The sequence below is a fragment of the Pollicipes pollicipes genome, unplaced genomic scaffold (genome assembly GCF_011947565.3).
Source record: "Pollicipes pollicipes isolate AB1234 unplaced genomic scaffold, Ppol_2.1 Scaffold_5724;HRSCAF=6776_pilon_pilon_pilon, whole genome shotgun sequence".
In the NCBI taxonomy this organism is placed as follows: Eukaryota; Metazoa; Arthropoda; class Thecostraca; order Pollicipedomorpha; family Pollicipedidae; genus Pollicipes; species Pollicipes pollicipes.
Window position 1 is genome coordinate 17,349,932 of NW_023596746.1, and position 26,104 is coordinate 17,376,035.

The 26,104-nt window shown below is 54.9% G+C and overlaps 1 protein-coding gene across 2 annotated transcripts; it reads left to right on the top strand.

The window, feature by feature from the left end:
- The first annotated feature begins 1,961 nt into the window (after window positions 1-1,961).
- On the top strand, window positions 1,962-26,104 carry qsm (Zona pelucida superfamily protein qsm). 2 transcript variants are annotated; one of them, XM_037226833.1, is made up of 8 exons: window positions 1,962-2,125; window positions 16,794-16,895; window positions 17,988-18,094; window positions 19,525-19,691; window positions 21,069-21,299; window positions 21,774-21,921; window positions 23,756-23,903; window positions 24,720-26,104. In XM_037226833.1, the coding sequence occupies exons 1-8, from the start codon at window positions 2,065-2,067 to the stop codon at window positions 24,905-24,907; spliced, it is 1,152 nt and encodes a 383-aa protein (XP_037082728.1). In that variant the 5' UTR covers window positions 1,962-2,064; the 3' UTR covers window positions 24,908-26,104. The 2 variants fall into 2 exon arrangements, with proteins under 2 accessions (XP_037082728.1, XP_037082729.1); XM_037226834.1 differs by having other exon boundaries at window positions 24,701-24,859.

A 26,104-nucleotide genomic window follows, 5' to 3' on the forward strand; every position in this document is an offset into this window, starting at 1 on the left:
GATACTTTCTTAGGCGACACAACAATTGAATGACCAAATTGTATTGATCTAGGGTCAGGTATAAAGGTTAGATCAAGTTCAAAACAATTCCATCTCGTTATTCTAGGGGTTGCTGTATGGGGTAGTTTCTGGTGCTCATTTCGAATTTATTGATAACAGGAACCGGAAAACATATCTTTCATGGACTTCTCAAAGGTCACAGTAGGTCACTGGACCTAGAATAGCCCAGATCAAGATTTCGTTTTTGGGAACATACCGCCTAACGAAATCTTTGTCGCTTATTCAGATGCAAAACTCAAGGCAGTCTTCTATGATTCCGGTCACCATGACATTCCAAAGGTAAAATAGGTCAACGACCTTAATGAAGCATTTTAATTTTTGCTTAGAACAGCTATCTAGGCTCTGGGGAAACTTTGGAGACCAGTTTTGAGCTTGACCTTGTTGACTTTATTTGACCCAGAGGTCGTGACCTAAGAGCCTCAAACTTTGACCTAAGTGAGTTCACGTACAGCCCAAGGCACCCTGTAAATTTGGTATCTCTAGCCCACTTAGTTCCTGAGATCTCAGGACGGTCAAATTGACCCCCACCCGAGCGAAGGGTACTCAACGGGTCACCCGGGTGCGCGTTAACGTTGACTTCCGGCATGAACTTACTGGTTCTTGTGGATAGCTGTTAAATACAATCTACGCTAAAACCTGACTGTTGTTCTCATCAGATGGTTGGCTGTTCGGCTCATAAAGGTGTTCAAAGGTATTCCAAACGGTTTATCGGTGTCGCCAGCCGCATGGAACCCATGCCCACATTGCGAGTGACCAAGTTCGCGAATCACTTTTTAAGAAATAATTTAATGATGGCACATTTTCTCGGCAGGCCCCATTCTCACCACTCATGTGCTTTTAGCCAAGCTGTCCCAGAACTCTCTCACTACCTATAGTCTGTGCGCCGACTAACGGGCCATTCTCCAGCAGCCAGTCACTGTGGACTCGTCCCGGTAGCCCATCGAGGAAGAATTGCATGAGATTCGGTTACTGTAAGATCGTGAGCGAGCCATCCACCGTACCACTGCTTTGTTCGGAATGGCCGCAGTCCGACGAGACGGCTGTAAAGGCTGTACCCCGTGCTGTACAAAAGACGAGCCACGGCTACCGCAGTGCCGGCACTTGTAAGGACTGGATACGGCGAGTCATAGCTAGGAACACAGTAAACCCCAGCCTTTCGGCAAGGGACAGTTTATAAGCGTTGGAGCCTGTGGGCATGCCACTATTTCAAATCATTCCAAAGCGAACGCTGTTCTCTAGACAATGTAGAGACAGGAGACAGTCACCGGATAAGCAGCACGTCGCAGCTCTCCGGCCGCCAAGCACGGCTTCGCGACTCAGCCCTGCCCAGCGACAGGGTCACGCGCGCCGCGGCCGAGGTCTCAACAGCGGCTCGTATCCCACCCGTACCGCAATCCACGTTGTCAGCGAGCTGTCGCTGCTGCATCCGAGCGGAAAACCATCGCCGGTCGCCGGCGCCTCAAGTTCGCCACTGCCCATTAGGCAGGCGGTCGTATGCTCCAGCCTCAGACGGCGTCCACCGCTGCGCTGCGAGTGCATCCACAACATTCCAGCAGGCAGGAGTGGCGTCAGCCGACGCCGCGCTCCACGCCGCAATGGTGTGAGCGTATCGAGCGCGGCGTGCGACATTCGGAACTGATGCGCGCTGCGGCCGGCGGCGCGGCGCTGTCGCCGCTAACGGGTGCGGCTCGCACACAGCGGTAACGCACTATTGCACCGTATCGGAGGCGGCGGCCGGGCCGCGTGGATCTCCCACCCGCCAGCTGTCGCCCCACCGGCCGCGCCGGCCTCCCAGGCGCCGGTATTGCTCGATCCACAAAACCTCAGCGCCGCGGTGGCCGCCAGTTCGCGCATGCGCCTTACGCCGGTCTTCTGCTGTGGTCAGCTGCGCGGACAGTCGCTCCGGAGCTGCGCGGCGGAATGGGCGCGCGTTTGTAACGGCGTGCCTGTGTGTCTGTGAGAGCTCGATCACCAGCTCCGTGCCGGACCCCCCGCCGAACAGCCATGATCACCCTCGCGCACATGCTGTTTGTCGGGCTGTGCGCAGCTGCGGCCCATGGCAAAGGTACGTGGTTGCCACCGGGACAGGACGAGATGGACACCTGCAACTTTCACCTCGGCTGACCCCGAGTGCGGCCTGCGCTGCAACGACCGGCCTGCATGTGTTGCACGGTGCAGGCTGACGGATTGCATGCGGGCACGGCCCCGCGCTGGTCAGGGTTATTGCAGCCATGACGCCAGCACAAAGACAGCATGAACCGCAGCTGTTTACCAGAATATTGAGTGCGTCAATCAGCAATGGCTTTTTCAAATGAATAGTTCATGGAGTGATTCAGATTCCTGCATATTCATGATTAGGGATGTTGCTGTTGAGAAAGCAGCAATATTTCGAAGGTAACAAAGCCTGGTCGCGGTTTTGCAATGCAGGCGTGATGTAAACCCTGCCTGCACATTTTTTTTCGGGCACACTAAGTCTCAGGACCCTTGCTCTGAGCACGGATGTCATTGTCCATCCCCGTGTACACCCGTGATATCTGCACAATGCGGTGCGGAGACATTTGTGGGCGTCACAATTTTCTGCAAAAAATGTTTGCGTCACTCGGGAGGTGACTGAAGCTGTATTACAGCGAAAAATGTGATGTAAAATGATGGAGCTGCGCTACACAACGACCAATGAGGTTAGAAGACACCTAATGTCAATGAGTCTGCTGTCACAAATCGTTAACGGAGACGCTCACACCATCTGCACACCTACACCTGCACACATACCTGCCCGTATGTCTTGAAAGTAGCCGATGCTGTGTTCACATTGTGAAGGTAGACGGCAGTGCACGAAATCCGGGGGATAGGAACGCCCCAAGAAGAGGGAAGGTCGAATGCTTTTTGCAGTTCATCCAATGCGGCCATAGGCCTCCATCCGGCATCATGGAGTGAATCAGGGGCGTAGTGACCTATTTAGTTTGGGGGGGGGGGCTCCAGCCCTCCAACTTGGGCTCCAGCCCCCTCCCCCTCAGCTTTGCTAGAAAAGTTGGTGAAATCTGAGGAGAAGCATAGACTAACCATGCGTACTTTGCGTTACTCAGGTTTTCAAAACCAGGCCTTTGGTGCAATTGTTATTAACCAGGACAGCGGCACACCAGGCGTGTTGAATTAACCCAGAGTCCAGGCTTTTCTGCGCAGCTGCCAAGGCGTTAACACCGATGTACATCTGGGGGCTGCTCAGCTGTATCATCATGAACAATATTTGGGAGACACAGTAATAGGAAGCCGCAACATTTTCTTTTTAGTCAATGTATTCTTATTCTTAATCTGAAAATATCGAAACACAAAAGATTAATCGGGGGATCAGCGATGACAGTGCAAGTTGGATCAAAGGCAGATGTTTGACCGATTCCCGTGACATTGTCTTTCCTATGTCCTGGGAATAGTAAGACAACCATGCCACCTCCCTGGTCTACGAACAAGAGGCGTGTTTGTAATCCAGCGACACTGGGTCGGAGTTCTAGAACCGCAGCGTTGTTTGGCCCGATTCACACGGAATGTCAGCTTGCAACTGACCACACAGGGTCAACCTGGCCGCGTTCTGCCCTTTCTTACCACTTAACAAGAAATATCCTGTGCAGTCATGCCTGACAAAAAGGCCAGGGCAAAGTGCTGTGTGCTTGGGGTCTCTCCTGCGCGTGAAACGTGAGACAACTTAATGAAACGAGGACAGCTTTTTGCAACGTTCATAGCAATGCGAATCAAGAATGAGGGTGCTCCTTCATCATCCTTTTCATGCTTAAAAATATGCAGAACACCACGAAGTGACCTCAAGCAAAATGTCAGTTCAATCTCATGTGTCGAACACATGACCTCTAGGAATCCCCAGAAAATGTTTGGGCGTTGCAGTCTCAGCTGCAGTCTCCAGCAACACCGCGCCGCGCCCTGTTGGAGCCTAACTCCAGCAGACAGCTAAGACTGCTGGGCCAGGAAGTTGCATTTTCTCTTAGCAAATGCATATCACTGGTGTCGTCAGGGTTGCCATGGTCAACAGGTATGAGTGTCAGGTTAAATCCCGGTAGAATCGCCGGATGGCGTAACCAGCGCATATATATGTAGTGAAGAGCCTATGCTACAGCTGTGGCATGAGGGTAACACGTTAGAAGGCGCAGGATAAAGCCGGAAAAGGAGAGACAAAATCAGTTGCTTTTCTTCCTTTGTAACAATAGTACACGCGCGAGCCCCATGAGGCTGTGTTAGTTTAGCCGCTGCAGTCTTCTGGTCAAAGAGGGTCTATTTGTCACTGCAGGTTTATGTCATAGAATTAATGCATTATAAGCAGCGAAGAATTCGTCCTTTGCGTCTCTCTGGTGTGTATTACAGAAGCCTTTCACTAGACAAACAGCAATCGTAAGAAATAGAGGTGCTCTAAAACCCAGTGACTCAAAACCCAAACCCCAGCAGCTTTAAGTCGTCAAGTTGAGGCTACGCAGAAAGAAGTTCAGTGCTTAAGCGAGGAACATTATCCACGTAGATAATACAGTACTATTAGCCTTATTTCTCGGAGAAAAACCAGGAGAATGGAGATATAGTTGGGTTGATATCTCGGCAGCATGCCTTTATCGAAACAATAGCGGAAGCCAGATTTCTGCTATTGATTCGATAAAATCATGTTGCTGAAATATCAACCCAACTCTATCTCCATTTCCCTGGTTTTTTCCGAAAAATAAGGCTAATACTACTGTCTTATCTACGTAGAAAGAAATTAACCTCTGAATGTAAAAGGGCGAGACAGAGTCTGTGATCTAATGGATAACGCCCCCATGACACTACCTGAATGGCCATTGAGACCTACAGTCTCATTGTTTGACCGAGTCATTTTAGGTATTAATTTACCGACTGCCTTCGAGATCTCCGAGTTGAGCTTCGAGGGCTCCCTGCCGGTTCTGCTGCTATTGCAGGATATTCCAAGTGTTCGCCCGCGGTGATCTGCGCATCAAAGAACGGTATGGTGGCTTTGTTGTCCACTGTTGGATGATTGATTGTGTAAGGCTATCACCAGGAAGATTTTGCGCTGGCTGTATAACGAGCAAGGCGTCTTTTTTATTCTGACTTATTTGGAACAGTGCACGGACGACACTGGACGAGGGGTGTATGTCATGGAGAATGCACCGTTTGAGCCACGAGTCCAACCACCAGCTGCGTACTGCAACTCCGGCTGAACAGACGAACAACAATTAAGGCATAATTTCTTTATAGCTTGACTACGATGTGGCGATGGGCATGTCGTGGAGAAGCACGGTAGAATGTCGGGAAATTTCAATTTACAGAGGGGCGTGCTGCGCAGAGCAACGACAGTGTCGGGCGGTGTCAACCGACAGAGGACCATGCGGTGCAAAGGAACGCAAAAGTCAGTCTGGTAGCTTCACTTCGATAACAGAGAGGGTCGCTTTCCCACGGGCCCAAAGCCAACCATATAACAGCATACGGCCTTGTAACCAAGCATTATCAATCTTCTCGCCTTGCAACAGCACACGAAAATGTTTTTAGCAGTCGCTATTCTTTCAAGAGTCCGCTAGAAGCGAAATTAAAGAGCTTCTGCTTCGAGGAACAGGAAACGAACACCAGATGTGACGATGCAGTTGGGTTGCGTGTCATGAGCGTTCCTTCATTGGCGCTTTCAGCTCATCATTGGTAAGATCACATCTCCCATTGCAATTGTTCTGACAACGATTTCAAGTTGCAGAATATACATGACATTGTTTGGTCGACCGGAACAAAGATCAGCTGGGAGTTGGTGAAGAGCCAGCCTCATGTTGCGTTAGTTGACGCTGCCTGACACTGTCGTACACTTTGTGACATGCCCCTGCGTTAGTTGGCACTGTCTGACACTGCCGTACCACTTCGTGGCATGCCTCTGCGTTAGTTGACACTGACACTACCGTTCCACTTAGCGGCATGCCTCTGCGTTAGTTGACACTGACACTACCGTTCCACTTCATGGCTACTCCCGACACTCTGTGTCGGTTGACGCTGCCCGACACTCTGCCGTTCCACTTCAAGGCAGGCCTCTGTGTCGGTTGACGCTGCTCGACACTGCCGCTCCACCTCACGGCAGGCCTCTGTGTCGGTTGACGCTGCCCGACACTGCCGTTCCACCTCATGGCATGCCTTTGTGTTGGTTGACGTTGCCCGACACTCTACCGTTCTTCTGCATGGGATGCATCTCGTGAAAGCCCAGCGGACCTATAAAGGAGCTGCTGCTTAGTTATGATGCGTCTGCTCAGTCGGATTTGCAGTCCATAACTCGTGGTCGCGTGCAGGGCACATGCGGCGGATTCCCCGTGATCTGCACCTGCTGTTCTTGCCTGGCCATCGGCATCCCCCCGGCAAGTCACCATGTCCGTGACTTTTTGTCATGAAACATATTTTATGGTGATTTTATTTGAAACAGACGAGTCCAAAATCGTGTTGCGGAGCTACCACAGTTCCTCAAGCGATTGGGCTGACCATCGTTGCGTGAACTGGCCGGCGTTTGTTTATCCACGTACTTTTTGTAGGATGTCATTTCCTGTACGTACCTACCCGCCCTCGAACCTCCAAACCTAGTCACGTAATCGGTCGTGATTCATATGACGCAAGAAATATTGGATGTAAGGGTTTTTGCGTAACGCATGCTTGTGTTGTAATACGCCCTGCTTTTTCTTGCAGAGGCTTAGCCGTCAAATGCAAATGATATCGTCAAAATATCCTGCGCTCTCAGAATCTCGCCCAGAAATGTGCGTGCATACGAGTGCCCATAAATACATTTGACTTGTTAGCATGTGCTGCACAGATAACCACAGATACATAGCCAGGGGGAACAAGGGGTCGATGGGTCCTCCCCTCAACCAAGGGACTCACACTAGATGTTGAGCGATTTCGCAGGAGTTCGGTTCAAATTCGGAAGCGTTGAAACAAAATCCATTTGCTCCCACCTCTAAGGACAGTTTTGGACACGGCCTGCCTTTACCTACCCACTCGCCAGCCTGAGCTCGACGGAGGCCCGGTGCAGCGGCCTGCCACAAACAGACCTGGTCGCGCGGGCTCGGCGTCCGGTCCGATGACTGGCCGGAGCTGCGTCAGGCCCACAGCCGGGACCGAGCGCTGACCGAGGCTCGGAGCTGCACAGCTGACTGCAGACGGACCCGGTCGGCGGGCCGGGCTCCCACCGGCTCCGCGGCGTATGCAGCGACCGACTCCGAGACGAGTCTCCGGTTGGTCTGTCGCCTGTGAAATAAGCCGTCTCGATTCAAATTACTAATGGGCGTCCCCATTATGCCTGGATGTAGCGACAGCAAAGAACGGTTCTTCGTGGGTAACACTGGTGGCCGGTACGACGCCTTGTGTCAATAAATGAAATGCGTCTCTGCGCTCTGAAACCTCCAACGGTCAGACTTTTTCCTCAGAATCAAGCTTTCCATACCCCGCTATTACGTTGAACAATTTGCATTAATATGCCTCAGTGATAAACCCGAAAGCGGCCTGGTAGTTAACCCCGAGACCTTGCAAGCGCGTGACGACAAGCGCCTCCGCATCGCTCGCATGGACAAAGGCCCTGCGTGGGCAGGCCGGCGCCGCCGCGCGCCCGGAGCGGTCGCCTCTTCCGGCGCGCTCCGGCGGCCCTGGGTGGGCCGCCCGCGTTTTTCGGGCGGCACGCGCCGGGTGACAGTGGCGGCGGCTCGCGGACCCACGACGACGCCGTGCCGCCCGTGTTTTTGCCGCTGCCCTCCGCGCTCTGTGGCCCGGTTTGGCGTCAAGGGACGGCCACCCGCCGGCGGCCGGCGCCGACCGCCAGCCGCCGGGCGGAGAGGCGCCGCCGGCCCGGCTGCAGCGCTCGCTGATGACTGACTTCGTGCGAGCGGCGAGCGGGTCACATCCGCGTCTGTCGTCAGCGGCCCTGAGAGCGGCCGAGCTGGAGGCGGCGGGGCGGACCTGGCGGGGACGCCCACGCGGTGCCGCTCGCGAGTCGGGGGCCCCGCGCTTCCCACGGACGCCAGCGCCGGTGACGCTTCTCAGAAGGCACCGGACCCTCGCCCCCGCCAAATCTCATCCTGCTCACCAGTTCTGGATTCGTTTCACGGCTGGATCCGGCGCGTCAAGCCGTGAAGGCCTGTTTACGCCTTTGTTTCGTTTATTACTTAGATGTCTGGTGTTTGTGTTCAGCCATGTGCATCCGCTGTGGATGGCTTTGAGCAACGGGCGGCCATTTTGCTGACAATCTGATGGTCATTTTTCTTGCACCAGCATGCGACATCAACCATGAGCAATGTGGCCAAATATACAAAAGTGACGGAGTCTGAAGGACGACTTGTTCCATCACGGCATGGCTTGGCTTGTTAGCATATAAGCAGGAGCGGCTATGAACGTACTGATGAGGATTGTCAACGCCACATGGCAAGAACTGAGAACTGTCACTGCACCCACGCCGGTTCATCAGATGCCATATTTCTCTCTAAAAAATAGATATCAGGTCCAACAAGTAAAAGACGGTCTACGCACTTCTCAGACTTCAGGGGCACCTGTCTTTTTCTACGCCGGTAGTCTAAGTCCGCCGTCCCGCGGTCTCGAGCGCAGGCGCGGCTCCCGGGATACTGTGAGCGTCCGCGGCCAGCCCGATGAGAGAGCGGCGGCCGGCCGGCCGCGGCCTCGGCCCGGCGCCGCTCGCCGCCCACCCGGCCGCCGCTCGCTGCAGCGAACCGGTCTGGCGGCGGCGGCGGCGCCGGCTGGGCCCGCTGCACACTGAGCACAGGCGTCGGCCCGCCCCGCCTGCGGCCCGCGGAGAGACGGACCCCAACAGCCGCGTCCGGAGCTGTGGCGGCGCCCGCGCTCGCCATCCGTTGTGGCCACGAGGCGTAGGTGTAGTTTAGCAGGAGTCCACCCGGCATAGGCTTCAGAGTTTGATGCTAGCATAGAAGTGATAAACTGTTGTTTATTTTGACAGCCGTTTAACAGTTATTGAAGTGGGTTGTGCCACCCACTTTAAAAGTCACCGTTTGATATCGGTATTCAGTTAATTTGTGAGTTAGTTGATGCATATCGTTGGCATACATATGCATGAAGCGTGCGGCACCCGCCCGTGGTTGGCGCCATTCTGATGGCGCTGATTCCTCTGTCCCGTTGGCCTCCCACACTGCGAGCGTGTTGGCCAGTATGCCGCGTGCGTCGCATTGTACCGCCATGCCTTGGCCGCGTCCTGCCGGCCACCATCCCGGCCAACCGCGCCCTTTTGGTGCCCCGGCTCAGGAGCAGAGCCGTCGCCGACCCAAGGTCACGGCGCCGTGTCAGCCGCGGCCGTCACCCGGCCCCGTCAGACGTTGACCTTGGTCACGTGACGGAGCGATGGGGGACGCTCACCCGAGCCAACGAACCTCGGCCTCAGAGTTTCAGCCATGTGGTCTCATTATCACCACGGCGAGTGTGCACCTCAAGGCGGCGACGCGTCACCACTCGGTGCGGCGTGGGCGGCAGCTGACTCCATCCCGTCTGGAGCGCGGCCGCCGCTGGTCAGCTCTGGGGGAGGAGAGGGTGACGGGCAGGCGCGGCGTCCCCGGGCGCGCCATTACGCCAGCCGGCGGGCCGCGCGGTAGAAAGTGATCGGCGCCGCCCTTTGGACCAGGCCGACCGACTCCCGAGCACGTGACGCCCCGGTAGCGGCACCGCTTTGAAAGTGAGCGGCGCGGGCCGGAGGGCGGCGGCTGACTCCCGGCGGCCCTTCTCAGCCGTACCCACGGTCCCCGGTGCGTGCGCTGGCGGGGTCACAGCAGTCCCGCTCTGCCGAGGCCACAGCAGCGGTCTCCTTGGTCCTTGCCGACTGACTGCTGACGACTGTCATGGATGACGTTTGGTCGGAGCCTTCGGCACCTTTTGACCATTTTCACGAAGCGTTATTACGGTCCTATGGTCAAGGTGATGCGAACCTGTGGTCTGCGTGTTCAAATACGATACACATAATTCTTAACGCCATAAGCGAAGCTTTTCGCATCAGTTCTGTTGAAATGCTCATACACGGCAGTCATTAAGCAGTTCCATAAGTTTTCGATTTTGATCTAAACCAAAACTGATGCATCGGTTCGTCTGTAAGGGGCGTTGATGCAATACAAGCCCTATGACAAATTGGGTCAAACATCAGAAAGCTATATAAACCTACCGCCTTCTCAGGCTGTTTTCCCCGTCCTTTCTTGCAACTTGGAACCTGCTTTACGCTTCGGCATGCCACCTTAGAGAAAATGAATATGTCAGGCGCAGGAAAAATAGCATGCTTGAATTAAGCCTGGAACCATGATGATGTCATGAGAAATATAAGTTAAAACAAATGATCCTTTGCTTATTTTGCATGACCCCCCAGCTGAGCAGTCACGCACAAGCATAAATTGTGCGGTTGTGCTCAAGCACTTGCCGGCTTGATGCGTAATACTTTGCATCGACCAAATCATGATATTCGTGCCCATGTGGTATCAACCGCAAAGATTTAGCCTCAGCAATTACACGAAAAATAGCACGGCAGCATTGTTAAAGGCGCGCTCTGGCCGGACACATGAACGTTTGGCTGATGTGTTATGCCAACTCAACGCGGAGATATCTGCAAAACGACGTTCGACACTGCCAACACGAGCTAATTTTCCGAGTCGAGGGAGAATCGAGGCAATTTTCAGAGCAGGATCAGGACAGGGAATAACGACGTTGACTGGGCGTCTGTGCCGCCGCGTTGCTGCCTGCCTTGCCGGCCGGCGGGCGCCGCAGCCGGCAGGCTGTCGTCCGTCGGCCGTCTGCGGCCGGGAACTGTGCCGCCCGTCACGGCTGGCGGCGCCGTCACCGGCCGCGGCCGCGCGCCGCACCGTTAGCGACGCACCCCGCCGTCCGCCGAGGTGGCCGGGATGACGGACGCTGAGTGACGGCCGCCGGTGGGTGGGGGCTGACTGGTGTGTGGTGACTGGCTGGCATGTGGGGGCTGATTGATGTGAGGTGGCTGATTGGCGCGTGGGGGCTGAATGATGTGAGGTGGCTGATTGTCGTGTGTTGGTTAAATGACGTGAGGTGGCTTATTGGTGTGTGGTGGCTGAATGATGTCAAGTGGCTGGTTGGCGTGTGGTGGCTGAATGATGTCAAGTGGCTGGTTGGCGTGTGGTGGCTGAATGATGTGAAATGGCTGGTTGGGGTGTGGTGACTGAATGCTGTTTGGTTGCTGACTGGCTTGTGATAGCTGGCTGGTGCGTGATGACTGATGTGCGGTGGCTGACTGGCGCGTCTTAGCAAAGTGGTGTGTGGTGACAGACTTATGAGTGATGGCTGGTGTGTGACGGTTGAATGTATGGTGACGGCACGATGTGAGATGGCTGATTTATGGTGACGGACCGCTGCGCGATGGCTGACTGACATGCCATGGTTGACGGGTTTGTAGTGGGTGATTGCCGTAGGCTGGCCGCCTGATCTGCGACGGCGGCCTGGCAGCCGGAGTCTGGCCGCCGGTCGGCCTCTCACCGATGCGGGCCGCGGACATTCTCATGGGCGGCTAACACGGCCACAGCCTGACTGGTGCCGTCTGACTGCCGCTGCGTCCGACCGTTAAGAAAGCTAACTAAATTTACCAAACTACACAACGCGCCCACACGTGAATACAAAACGCCTCACCTGTCGCCAGCGACCTCTCCGCATTCCACTCCCGGTGACCGGTGCGGAGCGTGAGGGCGCCTTCCGGGCGTATCTCGCGGGAAGCCTCGGCCGCTGCCGCGAACGTCAAACCCACTGGAGGCAGCACGATACCATCCATGTTGTTAGGCCTGAAGCCTGGACAGCGGCGATGGAGACAAATCGGTGTAGCCTCAGCGATCGGCCGTCGCATGTTTTCGTGACTGTTTTGGCAATGCCGCTGTGTCCCTTCGGCCGGACGGATGCAGTATTGGTTTTGGGGAAAGGGACGAGGTCCGTTCGGTGACAGGCCCCAAATGTGATAGTAAATTTATCAAACTGGAGCAAAGCTAGTCCAAGTTAGGTAGTAATGTGGTTTCAACAAACTTTATCAAAAAGATAGTGCAAAGTTAGGCGCTGGGAAGACACATGGAGCGCTGCCCCTCCCCCCCCCCCCCCCTCCTCCCGCTGGATTGGCCCCTGCCCTCTAGCCATGCGGCACCGTGATCGAGCGGTATCGCCGAGCGACTGCAGTGACGAGGACCGTTGAGATGTTCCGTTGCGTAGAGGCCGGCACGAGACGACTCTGTCCTGGCGGCTGGACGAGTCTGCCCCGGTGGTGGGGTGACTCTCCCCGCCAGTAGACGACGGTGCCCCGCCAGTAGACGACCCTGTCCGGCGGTGGGATGACCCTGCCCTGGTGGTGGGACGGCTGCCCGGCGATGGGACGACCCTGCCCGGTGACGGGATGACTCTCCCCCGGTGGTGGGACTACCCTGCCCCGGCGGTGGGACGACCCAGCCCCGGTGGTGGGACGGCCCTCCCCCGGTGGTGAGACGACTCTGCCTCGGCGGTGGGCGACTCTGCCCCGGTGGTGGGACGACCCTGCCACGGCGGTGGGACGACCCTGCCACGGCGGTGGGACGACTCTGCCCCGGCGCCCAGGTGACCGGCACGCCGTCCAGTTGTTGTTTTTTCGGGCACCGACAGTCGATTGCCTCCGGCCAAGCTGTGCTAAGTATTCAAGACGCAGGCCAGTAAAAGAATCTTTCGCCCTGAACGCTTTCTTTGTTCCGCGCTCTCATGCGTCCGCACTGTCCACTTGCGCTTGCCAGATGGGAGGGAGGGGTCCGCATTGTGTGAACATCACTCGCGCGGCTCGAGCACCGCGGCACGCAACGTGAATGAAGGAACAAAAGAGCTGTGCTGGGCACGGAGCGGCCGTCCACCTGACATACGGCAGTCCGAATGGCTGGGCGAACCACTTCTCGGGAACTTTATCTCGATGCCTGGTCAAAATGAACGTAGAAAGAGTGAGGAATCGTTAGAAAGGTGTCCGGCTACTGCTTTTAAGATACAAGCGCCACTGGTTTTGTAGCTGCCAGCCATTGGTTGTCGAAGTTAACCATGAAACCACTACGTGACACTCAATACTTTGAAATGGCTTATCGGAATAAGTATTCGGTTAAATTTTTGCACGGCCTAGCGCAGCTAAGTACAAATCCATGTGTATAGCCACTAGTCAAGCTGGAGATACCGAAATCTGCAAGATTGATAACCCTAGGACTGGATGAATTCCTACTGTGAAACATTGGAAAAGCCAATGTAGGTGAGCTATTTTTCCATCAGCTATAAAAGTGGTCGGCCATCTGTTCGAATCAGTGCTGATAGACATGGTTCTCGCTGAGAACTATAGTTACGTAATTACCCTGAATTCGCTCATAGATCGATTATGGTGTGACAGTAGAACAATCCGATCTAGTTCGTCTTCCTTACACACCATGACAGCCTAATGACGGTAATGACTTTGTAAAACATTTAAAGGGCTAGGAAACTATAAATGCGTATGTTGATAAATATTTGGGGCGATATGGAGGCACACTCACACGCATTTTTTTATGACGTTTACAAAAAAGCAGTGCCGAAAGCACATTTACAGGATTGATCATATCTAAGCAGGCAGTGTGCGTTGTTTTTCCAGTAATGCATTTTGCTTCCAGCAACAGCGCATGACATACCATCTCACAGTCCAAGAAAAGTCAAGTCAGGACACGTCAGTTTTTCAGAAATATTCATTGAGGTGACACATTCAAAGGGACATGGTTAAAGAAACAGCGACGACACAAAACGATACGTCATCAGAACTGGTTGTGCTGAATATGTGTATTTCTGTAGTCAGCTGGGCAGTAGGTATGGTCGACTATTACCTCAGGTGCGTCACGGACAGCAGCTGGAAGTGTTACGGTGATGCTCGAACTCGGGCGGCCAGCTGCGTTTCAGCTCGTCGCCGATGATCTCCCGGACAGAGATGGACGGATGTTTTGGTCAGGCTTACTGATGTCCATGAAATTAACACCTCGACTCCGTCAACAACTGGCTCTCAAGAACGCGGTCATATAACAACGTTCTCTCCCCTCCAATCACGGACCGCTAACCATCATTGGCAGGTGCACTGCTGGACACGACGCGGCACGGACGCCTGTCGCACTTCCGCTGCAGGCCGCGGCGGAAGTGCGACGAGCGCGACGCGCCTGCTCTGCTCGCGGGCGCGTCGCGCCCCGCTCGGTGCGGCTCGGGGCCCGGCAGCCGCCGCCGGCCGGCCGCCCGTCTCGAGTAACAGGAACACGGCCGGCAGATGCGCTATATGGGAAGCGGGCGCGTCGGCGCGGAACGTCGTGCGCCGCCGTTCCCGGGGCAGCGGCCGGCGCTGCTCCGGAAACAGCCGGGCAGGTCCGGCCGGCGCCGCTCCGGCAGGCCGAGAGGGTCCGGCGCGGCCCGGCCCGGCCTGGCGCCGCTGACCTTCGCCCAGCCTCCTCCGCGGCAGGGCTGTTGTTCCGCGCGGCGCGGCGCGGCGCGGGGGCGGACGGCCGGGCGCGGACGGGGGCCGTCCTCGCGCTATGCCGTCCTCCGCCGTGAAGCTCCGCGCTGACGGTTGAGTGTGTGCGGACGCCGCACGCGGTATGCCGAGCGTGGAGCTGCGTCGGAGGGCAGGAGGGGGAACATCGGCGTGTCGCATACTCAGCGCCTTTCCCGCCGGATGGAGGGGGTTTGGACCAGGCTCCGCGTCACCGGCCAACCGCGGATATCGCGGTATCAAAATCCCATCGTGCAAGAGAACATTCGCTGTGAAAACGAAGGCCGGTTTGGGAATGGGTTTCATGGCTCTCGTTGACGCTTTGCCTCGGTTTAACGCTCTGGTGGAGTGGTTTTACGAGGAGGCAGTTCAGAATTGCGTATCATTGGCGCCATGACCCCTTCAACGGGTTTGGTTGTATATCCATTCACCGCATGTACGAGCAAACGCTGGTTAATGGCTTACTGGGGCTCTTCTGTCACCTGGGAGCTGTATTTTTTACCTGGCTTTAGATGATTTGTAATGATGCTTCAAGCAATCGCCGTCATCTGCACGCTCTCAAATCAGTCCATAAGAAAGCGAGCAATGACAACGAACACCGTTGTCCTTGGTGAACCAGATGACGTGGCGGTGGTAATCCAGCCCGACTAGAGTGCTGTTGTATCTGGGCAGATAAGCTGGCTGGTACCGTTAAGAAACCACCAGCCCCATTCTGGTTCTGGAAATGGTCAACAGAGCCTGTTAAATTCACAAGCCCGGTGAGGTCAGCACCGATCACGGCCATTCAGATTATGCTTCCCCTACGTCGCGTAGGAAATGCTTTTCTGCGTGATGATAAAAAATTTGTCTTGTCTTGAAAATTGATGGTTCTTCAGGGTTTCATCATCTTTGTTATAGAAAAGTTGTCGACCTGCTGGTGGGAAAATGCCGAAGTCTAACTGGGGACAGGGCCATCCGGTCATTAGGTTTCGCAGTGAAGGACAGCCATTGTCCGAAGCTCTTCGAGCATAGCGCAGATATGGCTGTGTGGCTCCAGAGGGAATGAGAGAGCAGATGCGTGAGAGCAGATGCTTGTCCTAATTATCTGACCTGATGAGACTGCGCCCTTTTTGATTAGACGCGGTGCGCGCGAATCACCCCATTGCCGGCGGGTCAGTAAACACGCAGCGCGCGCCATCCGCTACAAAGGCCGTTCATGTTTGTGTAACCTCAGTCCCTGAGAGCGGGCCCTCTCTCCCAATCGCTCGGGTCCGGCGCCATCATCTGATGGCCTTGAACGCTGCAGAGCGGTCGTGCCATTACTGGCGTTTGGGACATAGGCGCATGGCGTTCTGAAGTGATCCTTCCCCGTTATGCGAGCGTGCTGTTGGCGCCGAACGCCACTCAAGATGCACCTCCGCCAATCCACAAATATGATGCTATGCTGGCAGTGATATGAGGTTTTGGGCTCTTACAAGTACTCAGTGATAAGGAGCGAGTACGACATTTGATTAGGACTTTTGATGCGTGTGTTTTGTAAATCCGACGGCCAGAGGTGCAGCCAATGTGTATCCAGCCCCCTCCCCCTCTCCAGATGGCTCGTAACAGAAAGTTCAGAATTGGGGGACACGTTCTCGTGAAGTCCCCCTCCCCTCCCCTACTACGAAAATCCTGGCCATACCCCTGCAGACCGTTCAATGTTATTCCCACTACCTGCTGCTTCAAACCTTGGATATAGCGCAGTACAACCAACCATGGGGAATGTGCGAGTGTCAACTATTTTGCATTTGCCCTGAGAAGGTTGAACACTGCTTGGCTTGTTTCGTTACATTTACCATAGGATCACACCAAAATACCTAGCTCGCGCCACGTGTCTTTTTCAGAATTTAATGCATGTCAGCCCTGATGGCTTTCATAGCCAGGCACGACACTCAGCGAGGTTTGTGCGAGGTGGGTGAAGCCTGGCCAAACAGTGCCGCTCTGAATAGAGAATGACTTCTATAGAACGGGTGGTCTGAACTGTGTCACAAGGCTCCGCCCGTGCAGTGGCACCTCAGGTCGACTCGTGTCTGAACCTGTGCGACTCTGCTCTGGCTGCAGAGGGGCGGGGCACATCACTCAGGTCAGCAGATCAGATGCCCCACGTCTTCATCTGCCGGTGTAACAGCGGTATCCGCGTGACTTGTCCGCGAATCGCCACGCGGGCGACTGCGCGCCCTGGCTGACCCCTGACGGCCGCGGCCCGTTGCAGTTGGCTTCAGGACGGACTGTGAGCGGGACATGATGTACACCGTGGTCGACGTCACGCCCGACATGGAGCGACTCTATCTCCACAGACTGAAGAACTTCCCCGGTAAGCCAGCCTTTCGAGATCAGCGCAATGCCGGTATGATTTGGCCAGTGAAACTGGTCTCGTCACTTCACATGAGCTTTCTTGAACGGATTTATGCCGTGAGCTAGCTAAGTGTCTGAAAGATGGAGGAGGGAGCTTCGTTGGCGTTTGGGCGAAAAATATTCAGAATTTTAATCATGGTTTCTAGGCCGAATGCAAAGCTTATATTCGAACATGCCCGCAGTTGCTTATATTTTTGCTTAGCTTGCGCTGAAATATACAAATTATGTTTCTCTGGGACACATCCTGAACCACCGCGTTTCTGGAAGAAGCGGCAAAAAAACAAGCATCCATAAATTTCAGATCCTGCGCAACAGAATGCATGGAGTTGGACACCTCGAAATTGCTCGTGCTTTGTTCGAGTTAAGTTTTAATTATTTCACCAACCTACACATAATCATGTATAAATGATCAGATGAACCACTCAAACGCGTCTCTCGTGGGTTTTGCCAGCTGTTTGTTTTAATCCGCTGGCTGCGGCTGGTCCAGATCGGAGCACGTCCGTGTCCTGTGTTCAGGATATATTGCCCAGATCGGAGCACGTCCGTACCCTGTGTTCGGGATATATTGCCCAGGTCGGAGCACGTCCGTACCCTGTGTTCGGGATATATTGCTCAAATCGGAGCACGTCCGTGTCCTGTGTTTGGGATATATTGCCCAGATCGGAGCACGTCCGTACCCTGTGTTCGGGATATATTGCTCAAATCGGAGCACGTCCGTGTCCTGTGTTCGGGATATATTGCCCAGGTCGGAGCACGTCCGTACCCTGTGTTGGAATATATTGCCCAGATCGGAGCACGTCCGTGTCCTGTATTTGGGATATATTGCCCAGATCGGAGCACGTCCGTGTACTGTGTTCGAGATATATTGCCCAGATCGGAGCACGTCCGTGTCCTGTGTTCGGGATATATTGCCCAGATCGGGGCAAGTCCGTGTCCCGTGTTCGGGATATATTGGTATTGCAGATGACTTCATGACAACTCGCGAAGAAGGCTGCTCGTTGAACATTATGGCGTTCGACGCGCATAACGCTTTACATACGCTTCGTTTTAGGCTGCCAACCAGTCCTCAGGAACAACAAGGCCATATTTCACATCAACCTAGCGGACGTTGACGACTTCAGTACATGCGGCGTCACCAAAATGGTGAACAAGAATACGGTAGGTTGTTCATTATTTGATTTATGTTATGGGCTCTTGTCACGGGAGGGCTGATTCCCACACGGCGTGTCGACGCTCGTGTCTTCTGGCTAGGGACATGGAGACATCGAGAAGTGTCACGTCACGATCTCACAGAGGTCTGACATGCGTGGGAAGAAGTCAAGGATTTTTGGTTTGTCTTTTGGTGACTTTTGTAAGTTCTTATTTAACAAATATAACACGTGCGCACGGAAAAATCACTGGGTGAGGTCATTTTAAGAGATAGTTGCCAAAGTAGAGATCTTTATGGTTTGAATTTGTAGGGGTCAGTATGGTGCAATGCACCAGTGTTAATTCACCTGCCTATCCGAGTTTGGATGTGTGCTATGTCGGATCCGACTGATTATTCGCAGCAGAAATATTGTCCGGGCCATTCTTATTACATTATCCTTCAGCCAGGTTCTACACAAAATATTGTCTGTTTTAGCTGCGCGCAAGGCTGATTAGATGAACTGGAATTGAATCGTTTGAGCCATCTGTGATGGCCGAAACACTGTCTTAATCCTCGCCGTCCTTGAAGCTTTCCCGATAAGTCCAGTCCAGTCCAGGCCATGTGCACCCATGGATCTGTCTAACTCTGAAGGGCGCTGATTCAGATGGATCAGAAACGCTTACGTCATCTCACCCCCTGCTGCTAATTCATCCGGGCCAGCGCGGAACCCAGACACACGGACCTGATCCATCACCTTCTCTGCCTCTCCATATGTCGGCATGCACAGGCCCCGCGCGTCCCGGGGCACAGGCAGGCCGCCGTTTTGGTGTTACGTTCGCATGGCTACATGCTGTCTTCGTTCATGCGGGACAGCGTGTAATCGACGTTTCTAAAGCGTGTCGGAGATAGCCTCTCAGCGTGAGTTACAGTCTCTGGGGCACTCGCTCCCTAGCGATGCCACCGGTTGGGCGAGAAGCAGGACGGTGCAGCATGCTTCGCAAGACACCATGCGATCATGTTCCATCGCGATCCACTAATTATGTGTGGTGCTTCGCCTGTAAATAGCATTTCAGGAGAGGAAAAACCGTTCCAATAATGTATGCATTGTGGTCACATGGTAATGTTATTACCACTGTCATTGGGACTTTACAACGCACTCAGCTGCTGAGGCTTTATGGCATCGCCTGCCTCTGACCCTGCCAGGAAGGGCGGGCATCGTGGGGAATCGAACCCCGCACCCCTGGTTAATGTGGTAATGTAACAGAGGCTCCTGGCAATGGTCACTCTTGTCCGCGGCTGTCACAGCGCGTGCAGCGCTTAGTCGGAGCCTTGCACGGCTTTGTGCTTCGTGTCATTATTACAGCTTGGGCGTGATGTCACACGTGTGTACTCGAAGTGTGGTCTTTCCACGGCGTGCCGCTGAATTCTGCCTATACGCCTGCACGTTTAATCTTCACAGGGGAAGAAGATCTTTTACCATCACGTGGTGGTGGAGTATCCGGTGCGCATCAAGGACTCGTTCCGTATCGAGTGTTCTTACACCAGCAACGGCACCGCGGAGGAGGTCAACATCGTCAAGAGGTCGGCGCAGAACGACCCTTGGCCTAGTGGCTTCCAGGAGCCAGAGTGAGTCTCCTCGCCGGTACAGCCGGAATCAGTTACGCTAGGCAGCCGGAGTGGCTTCGGCTACAACTGCGTGACGGCGAAAGGTTCTGACGCAACAGCAACTTACGAACGAGTCTTGAAAGCGGTCGGTTTCTCTGTTTCCGCGGGTGTGTAATACAACTGTGCATCTAATTTGTGCAAGCTGACATCCATGTTGCCTGCGCGAACAGATACCTTTCCGGTCCTTTGCCGTACATTCATCTTTGTTTTATTTTGTGGCCGTTTGCGTAGTGTAATGAGCTCAGTAAAAGCTGGAGCGGAACAGCCTTAGGCATTGTCCTTGGTATCCGTAAACCATGCGGTATGCATTGCAGCCTACCACCGTTAAGAAGGCTGCTGTGCTGTTTGCCGTGGTGGAGGCCGAGTTCCTTGACTCGCAGCCTTCCATTTCCGCCATCACAATTGTCCATTGAAGTGGAGGTCAGGGGTGCTGACCTCCTCTGACCTCTCTGAATTCATCAGCAGCGGGCCCGCTAAACAGCACGCGACAGACATGAGAAGTGAACGGATATCTACCCGCCCAATCTAGAGGCCCGGTGTTTGTGTCGGAAAACTGGGGTTGTTTTTAATCACCTGCGAATATGATGTAGTCCCCTCTCTCTCTCATTGGGTAAATCTGCGCAACATCTCGCCATGGAACGTCGTGTTTTTTTTTTTTGGCCTGGCAAAGCTGGGAAAATTCAAACCAGTTTCCGTTCATCAGTGTATTGGTTGATTTTTATCAGTTGCATTACTACGACACTAGCACATAATGTCAGGAATTTTCCTACCTTGTAAATTAATCTTGGTATGTCCATGCGCATGGCGCCTTTAGCCCATGCATGTCCTCTAAGACATTACAACGCTGCATTTTATTGTTTCCCATCTATCTGTACCGCTGATAACGGTGTACATTGGTTGCCCCTCCCATCCGTCGTCCTGCCCCTTAAATTCGATCTGTCTTTGGGTGGATCCGGGAGATGACATCTCTTGTCACCACCAGATCTTACATGACATATTAACAGGATCGCCAGCATGTCATCTGGCTGAGCGGCAGGATCCTGGAGATCATGACCCTGCGGCGCGTGTTGTCTCGCTGCGCGGCAGGATCCTGGAGATCACGACCCTGCGGCGCGTGTTGTCTCGCTGCGCGGCAGGATCCTGGAGATCACGACCCTGCGGCGCGTGTTGTCTCGCTGCGCGGCAGGATCCTGGAGATCACGTCCCCTCTGACGCGTGTTGTCTCGTTGCGCGGCAGAATCCTGGAGATCACGTCCCTTTGACGCGTGTTGTCTCGCTGCGCGGCAAGATGTTGGAGATCACGTCCCCTCTGACGCGTGTTGTCTCCCTGCGCTGCAGGATCCTGGAGATCACGTCGGAGATCACGGCGACGGCGCCGACGCCTGAGCTGACGGTGACGGTGCGCCAGGACGGCCAGGTGGTGGACACGTCACTCAACGTGCGGCCCGGCGCGCCGCTCGACATGCAGATCGGCCTGGACAATGCCTCGGCCGGCACCTACGGCATCATCGTCAGCGACATGATCGTCAGCGACACGAAGAAGCAGGAGGAGCTGCTGCTCACTAATGGGTCAGCTGCCGGCGCTCGCTGCGGCGGCCCGATGGGAGAAAGGGTTGCTGAGGTGCACGTTTGGGGGGAGAGGGTCGCTGCGGTGCACGTTGGGGGGAGGGTCGCTGAGGTGCATACTGGGGGGAGGGTCGCTCTTGTTCTAGTAATTCGCTGCTGAACGGTGATTTCGTTGTCATTTTAGATGAAGTCAAGCTGTTTCTCATTTGTTTTCAGATGCAATCATGTCTTTGCGCCAAAGGTGAAATGAGATCGTAAAAACTGTTCACATCGTAACAGGAATTTTCATGAAGGTAGCCTGCAAATAATGATAAGCGCTAAGGAGGGTAGATTTCTGAGTCCTGCCGAGTATTTGATACACCTGGGCTTGTCAAACCAAAGGACGCATCAGCTGTACTCAGCTGTACTGTAAGACGCGATAAACGGCGACGGCTGCGAAGGATTTCGCTTTCTGACCGCTGCTTTGGTGAGTTTCAGGTGCTCTGTGGATCCGTATCTGTTCGGGAATTTCGGCACAACCAACGGTGACACATTGAAGGCGAAATTCCGCGCTTTCAAGTTCCCTGAAACCAACTTCGTGCTGTTCAAGGGGATTCTGAATGTCTGTATCGACAGCTGCGAAGGAGTGAGTATGTTCTGCGACTCGCTCTTATATGTAAACGCAAGCCTATTCGCAACATGGAACATGAGGTATTCAGTGGCCTCTTGCCCAACCGGGCAGTAAATCCTTCGTCTTGTTTTACTGACTGCGGGGTAAGTTGGGAAACGCTGGGTATGCGTGTAATGCGACACACTTGTGACATATTAACTCGTTTATCGGGCTTGAAGGATCTCTTTCCACTGGAAGCGTGTCTCATGTTCCCGGGGCACATGCTGAAAATCGCTTCACAAAACGCGGTCATATCAGAGCTGTTCTATGCTGTCAAGTGAGATAGCAAGTCCAGTTTCTCTGGGAAGTGGGTGTTGATGTCCAGTGAAAAGTGATCGTTTACTTCTGGTGACCTGTCGGACGCGTAAACGTTGGCACAAATGTTGGACGCATGGGATTTTATGTTGAGTATTTTCTTAGCGTCATTTCTTAACGATATATCAAGTTCATTTTAATGTCATTTCAATCATTTGTCGGAAGATGTCCTCATAATTGGCGCAATACTGCAACGGAAGATCCTCACGGTGATATAGTGTGAATGATCGCCAGTATAACAAACAGCATAAAAGCGTGGAAATTTTACGGGCCGGGCATACATCAAAAACACAAAGCAGCCGACATGCTGGGCCATGTTTTTGTGCTAGCGCTTTGTCTAGCCCATTCGTGTCATACACGGATGACTTTTTGGGTCGCCTTCCCTTGGTGGTTCGTGCCAGCTTGTCGAGGTCTGGTTCAGTTTGCCCACGCCTGCTTTGCACTGCCAGGCATAGGGTATGCAGTGGGCAGTGAATCATGGTGAAAGGTTACATTGCATTCGCAATAGAGTGACGGGTTATAAGGTTCTTAAAAGTCCTGCGCTGCGGGAGGGCCGGCGTTCGTTCTACAGGACGGACGTTACGACTTCTGTTAGCGTCCACCCTCTTCAGCTGTGATATCTATTATTTCCAAACTGCGCGATGCGGGCCTCCTCAAACGTCGGCTGTCACCCATTATACGTGTGCTGGCGCCAGCGTGCGGGGCCGAGCTCATTGCCGGGGCGTCGTCGGCCGCGCGCCTGGCTGCTCAGCGGTCGGCGGGGAGGGGGCAGGGCGGGGGAGCTGGCGCGGCAGCTCGACCTTGGCCGAGCCGGGTCGGCAGGCACGGCGAACGGCACAGGGCCGCGTCAGCCCTCGCGTGTCGGCGGTGGGCGGCCGGTGGGCGGCGCGCGCTGCCTTATGGAGCCGGCAGACGGCCCACGGCCTGGTGGAGGCCGGCCGAGCCCCAGGCCGGCGGTCAGCGGCCGGGCGGCGCCGCCAGCCGGGCTAGGGCCGCCCCAGCCGGCACACCGCCCACGGCTGCTGCACTGAGCTGCAGCCGGATATAGCGGTCTCCGAATGAGGCCGGGTCTGCTGCTTTGGTCGGGGCAGCACCCAGTTTTGTCCAGGTCGTGGCAAAGTTCTCCGGGGCCTTGTCTGCAGATAAAGTGTTTTGACAATGTTCAAAAAGTTGTAAGGCAGAAAGCCTGAAGTAGCGGCGCTCAGAACGCTGCAGATGGTTACTGTCGAAGGCTTTCTGCGAATGTGTCTTGACACGCGTCCGGAGAAGGAGTGTAAGTACACCGTTTTCGGCCATTTCCTGTGTGATCAGTCAAGGTGCAGCGTCAGGGGGTCAGGAGGTCAGGGTGAAGCGTGAAGGGTCAGGGGGCTCTGCCTGCATGTATTGACCTAGGCTGCCCAAAAACTGCGCTTGCTCTCCGGATTTGCGGCGTTGTTTTTGCCAGTTCGAGGAAACCGAGAGATGTGTGCCTAACGCCACTCTGTGTATCCGCCAGGTGCAGTGCAGTAACGGTGAGGTGGGGTACGGTCGGCGGCGGCGGCGCGCGCTCTCCTCCAGTGGCGACCCGAACCAAGTGTTCCAGGTCACCATGAGCACCATCCTCAGCGTCCAGTTTGAGGATGAGGAGACGCGAGTCAAGGCCGGTCAGTTGGCATTCGCTGCTGGGATTGGCTGAAGTGCTTAGAAAAGAGCCGGGAGAGAACACAAATGTCATAATGTAACTCTCAATCGTATACTATCTTGCACTTTTACGTGGCATGACCAGAGCTTTCCAAACGTTTACCGTACAATGGCTTCACAACGTGCCATAAGCCAGCAGGATATCCTGCCAGACGATATGTACAGTTTTGCGTATGCAAGTGGACAACGGCGATGTTGGCGAAGGTTCCGCCTCTGCTCAATGGCATCACTGGCTCTATGTTTGCTGTCGAACCCCCGCATATTTTTCCGTCAGCCTTCCATTGAAATCTTTCCCGTCAGCCGTCGGAGCACCGCCGGCTGCCATCATAGCCCCGCCTGTTTTCTATCCCCGCCGCCGGAATCCCGCCCGTCTGCCGCTGGAGTCCCGTACCCGTCTGCCGACGGAGTCCCGTCCGGTCTGCCGCCAGAGTCCCGTCCCGTCTGTCGCCGGAGTCCCGCTCCGCCTGCCCGCCAGAGTCCCGTCCCGTCCGCCGCCGGAGTCCCACCCCGTCTGCCGACGGAGTCCCACCCCGTCTGCCGCCGGAGTCCCGTCCCCGTCTGCCGAAGGAGTCCCGTCCCCGTCTGCCGACGGAGTCCCGCCTCGTCTGCCGCCGGAATCCCGCCCGTCTGCCGCTGGAGTCCCGTCCCCGTCTGCCGACGGAGTCCCGTCCCCGTCTGCCGACGGAGTCCCGCCCCGTCTGCCGCCGGAGTCCCGCCCCGGTCGTGCCGCCACGGAACCCGGCGTGACCTCTGTATGCAGTGCGTATCTCGGCCCGCAGGTTTCATTAGTGGTCGCGAGGAGGAGCCGTTCGCCGTCGGCTACGTCAACCGGGTGCCGCAGTTCGCCGGCGCTCTGACGCGCCGAGATGGCGCCACCATCGACCAGCCTGGCCCGTTGGCCAGCTCGTCTGCTGTAGTCGCCGCGTCCGCCACGGCGCTGGTGGTGGCGCTGCTCGTCGCCGTCTAGCCGGCGCAAGCTGACGCGTTTAGGAACGATGGTGGCAGCAGCCGGCTGTGGTGTGGTCCGGCATATCGCATATATGTGTCCCAGGCAGTGGGGGTCATCTGTCACAGCCGTTTTGCCGTCTGCACACTTCATGAAACATTGAGCCAGCCAGTTTCATAAAGCAAAAGTTACGAATCTACGCACTTGTGAGTTGCGTCGTATGAGCTCATAGACCAAAAACAAGATAGTTCAACCGACAGGCTCATTTCATGACACGACCATAGGAAATGACCTGTTTGTTTCCGATCGTCTGTTTACACGACGCAATTTAGAAATGCGTAAGTTAGTAGTCTGCTTTATATAACTAGGTTAGGTTTCCGGAAAACTCGTACAGAGTTTTCTTTTCGCAGAGAGTACAACTCGTACTCTCAGCGTTTTTGTATCCTTAGTTCTCTCGCTCTCAGTCCCCTGCGCCTTGTGTTTGTCTTTCAAGATGACATTTTCCAAGCTTTGACCGCCCACAATCTAAAGTAAGCCGGACTTCTGCCTTAGCGCCACCTGTGACGCGCGCGCCCCCGCAAACACTTTTTGTTTGTCTGCCAAGGCGACATTTTCCAAGTTTTAACCGCCAACAATCCAAAGTAAGCTGGATTTATGTCTTAGCGCTAGCTGTGACGTGCTGGGACTCTGGCTAAGTGTGATACCGTAAAGACGCTCGGTTATGGGATTCCAAGCCTGTAAGATTCCCCGAGCGGATCAACTCTTTAATACTACCCTGTACCCGCATTACCCGCAGTCCTATAGCAACTTGAGATGACTAGAAGGTCAATATGCTACGGGCACCATTAGCTATTTGACGCGCTTGTGCTACGTGTAACATTAGCGGGATCGCGGGCCGGACGATGTATCAAAACTCAGATAACCCGTTCGTTGGACTCGAGCAAAGCGCAAGAATGACGTAGCTTTTAGACGGTTGTGTGGCCGGCGATAACACGAAGACATAACCTGGCTGGCGGCTGTGCGTCGGGCGCCGCCGGGGGCGGCGCTGCTGGGTCGACGACATCTGCCCTCGGGCGTCATCTCCGGTTGCGGTGCATAACCGGACCTGGCGCCGGGGGCGGCGCCGGCCCGGCCACAGTGTGAACGGCGCCGCCGCCACCCGCCCGTGACGGCAGCGTTCTAGGCCTACTAACGAGCGAATACATCCCTAAAACACTG

Coding starts and splice junctions, on each gene's coding strand:
- qsm (XM_037226833.1), top strand. CDS start 2,065: ATGATCACCCTCGCGCACATGCTGTTTGTCGGGCTGTGCGCAGCTGCG. Junction 2,126..16,793: donor AGCTGCGGCCCATGGCAAAG/GTACGTGGTTGC, acceptor GGCCCGTTGCAG/TTGGCTTCAGGACGGACTGT. Junction 21,922..23,755: donor GTATCGACAGCTGCGAAGGA/GTGAGTATGTTC, acceptor TGTATCCGCCAG/GTGCAGTGCAGTAACGGTGA.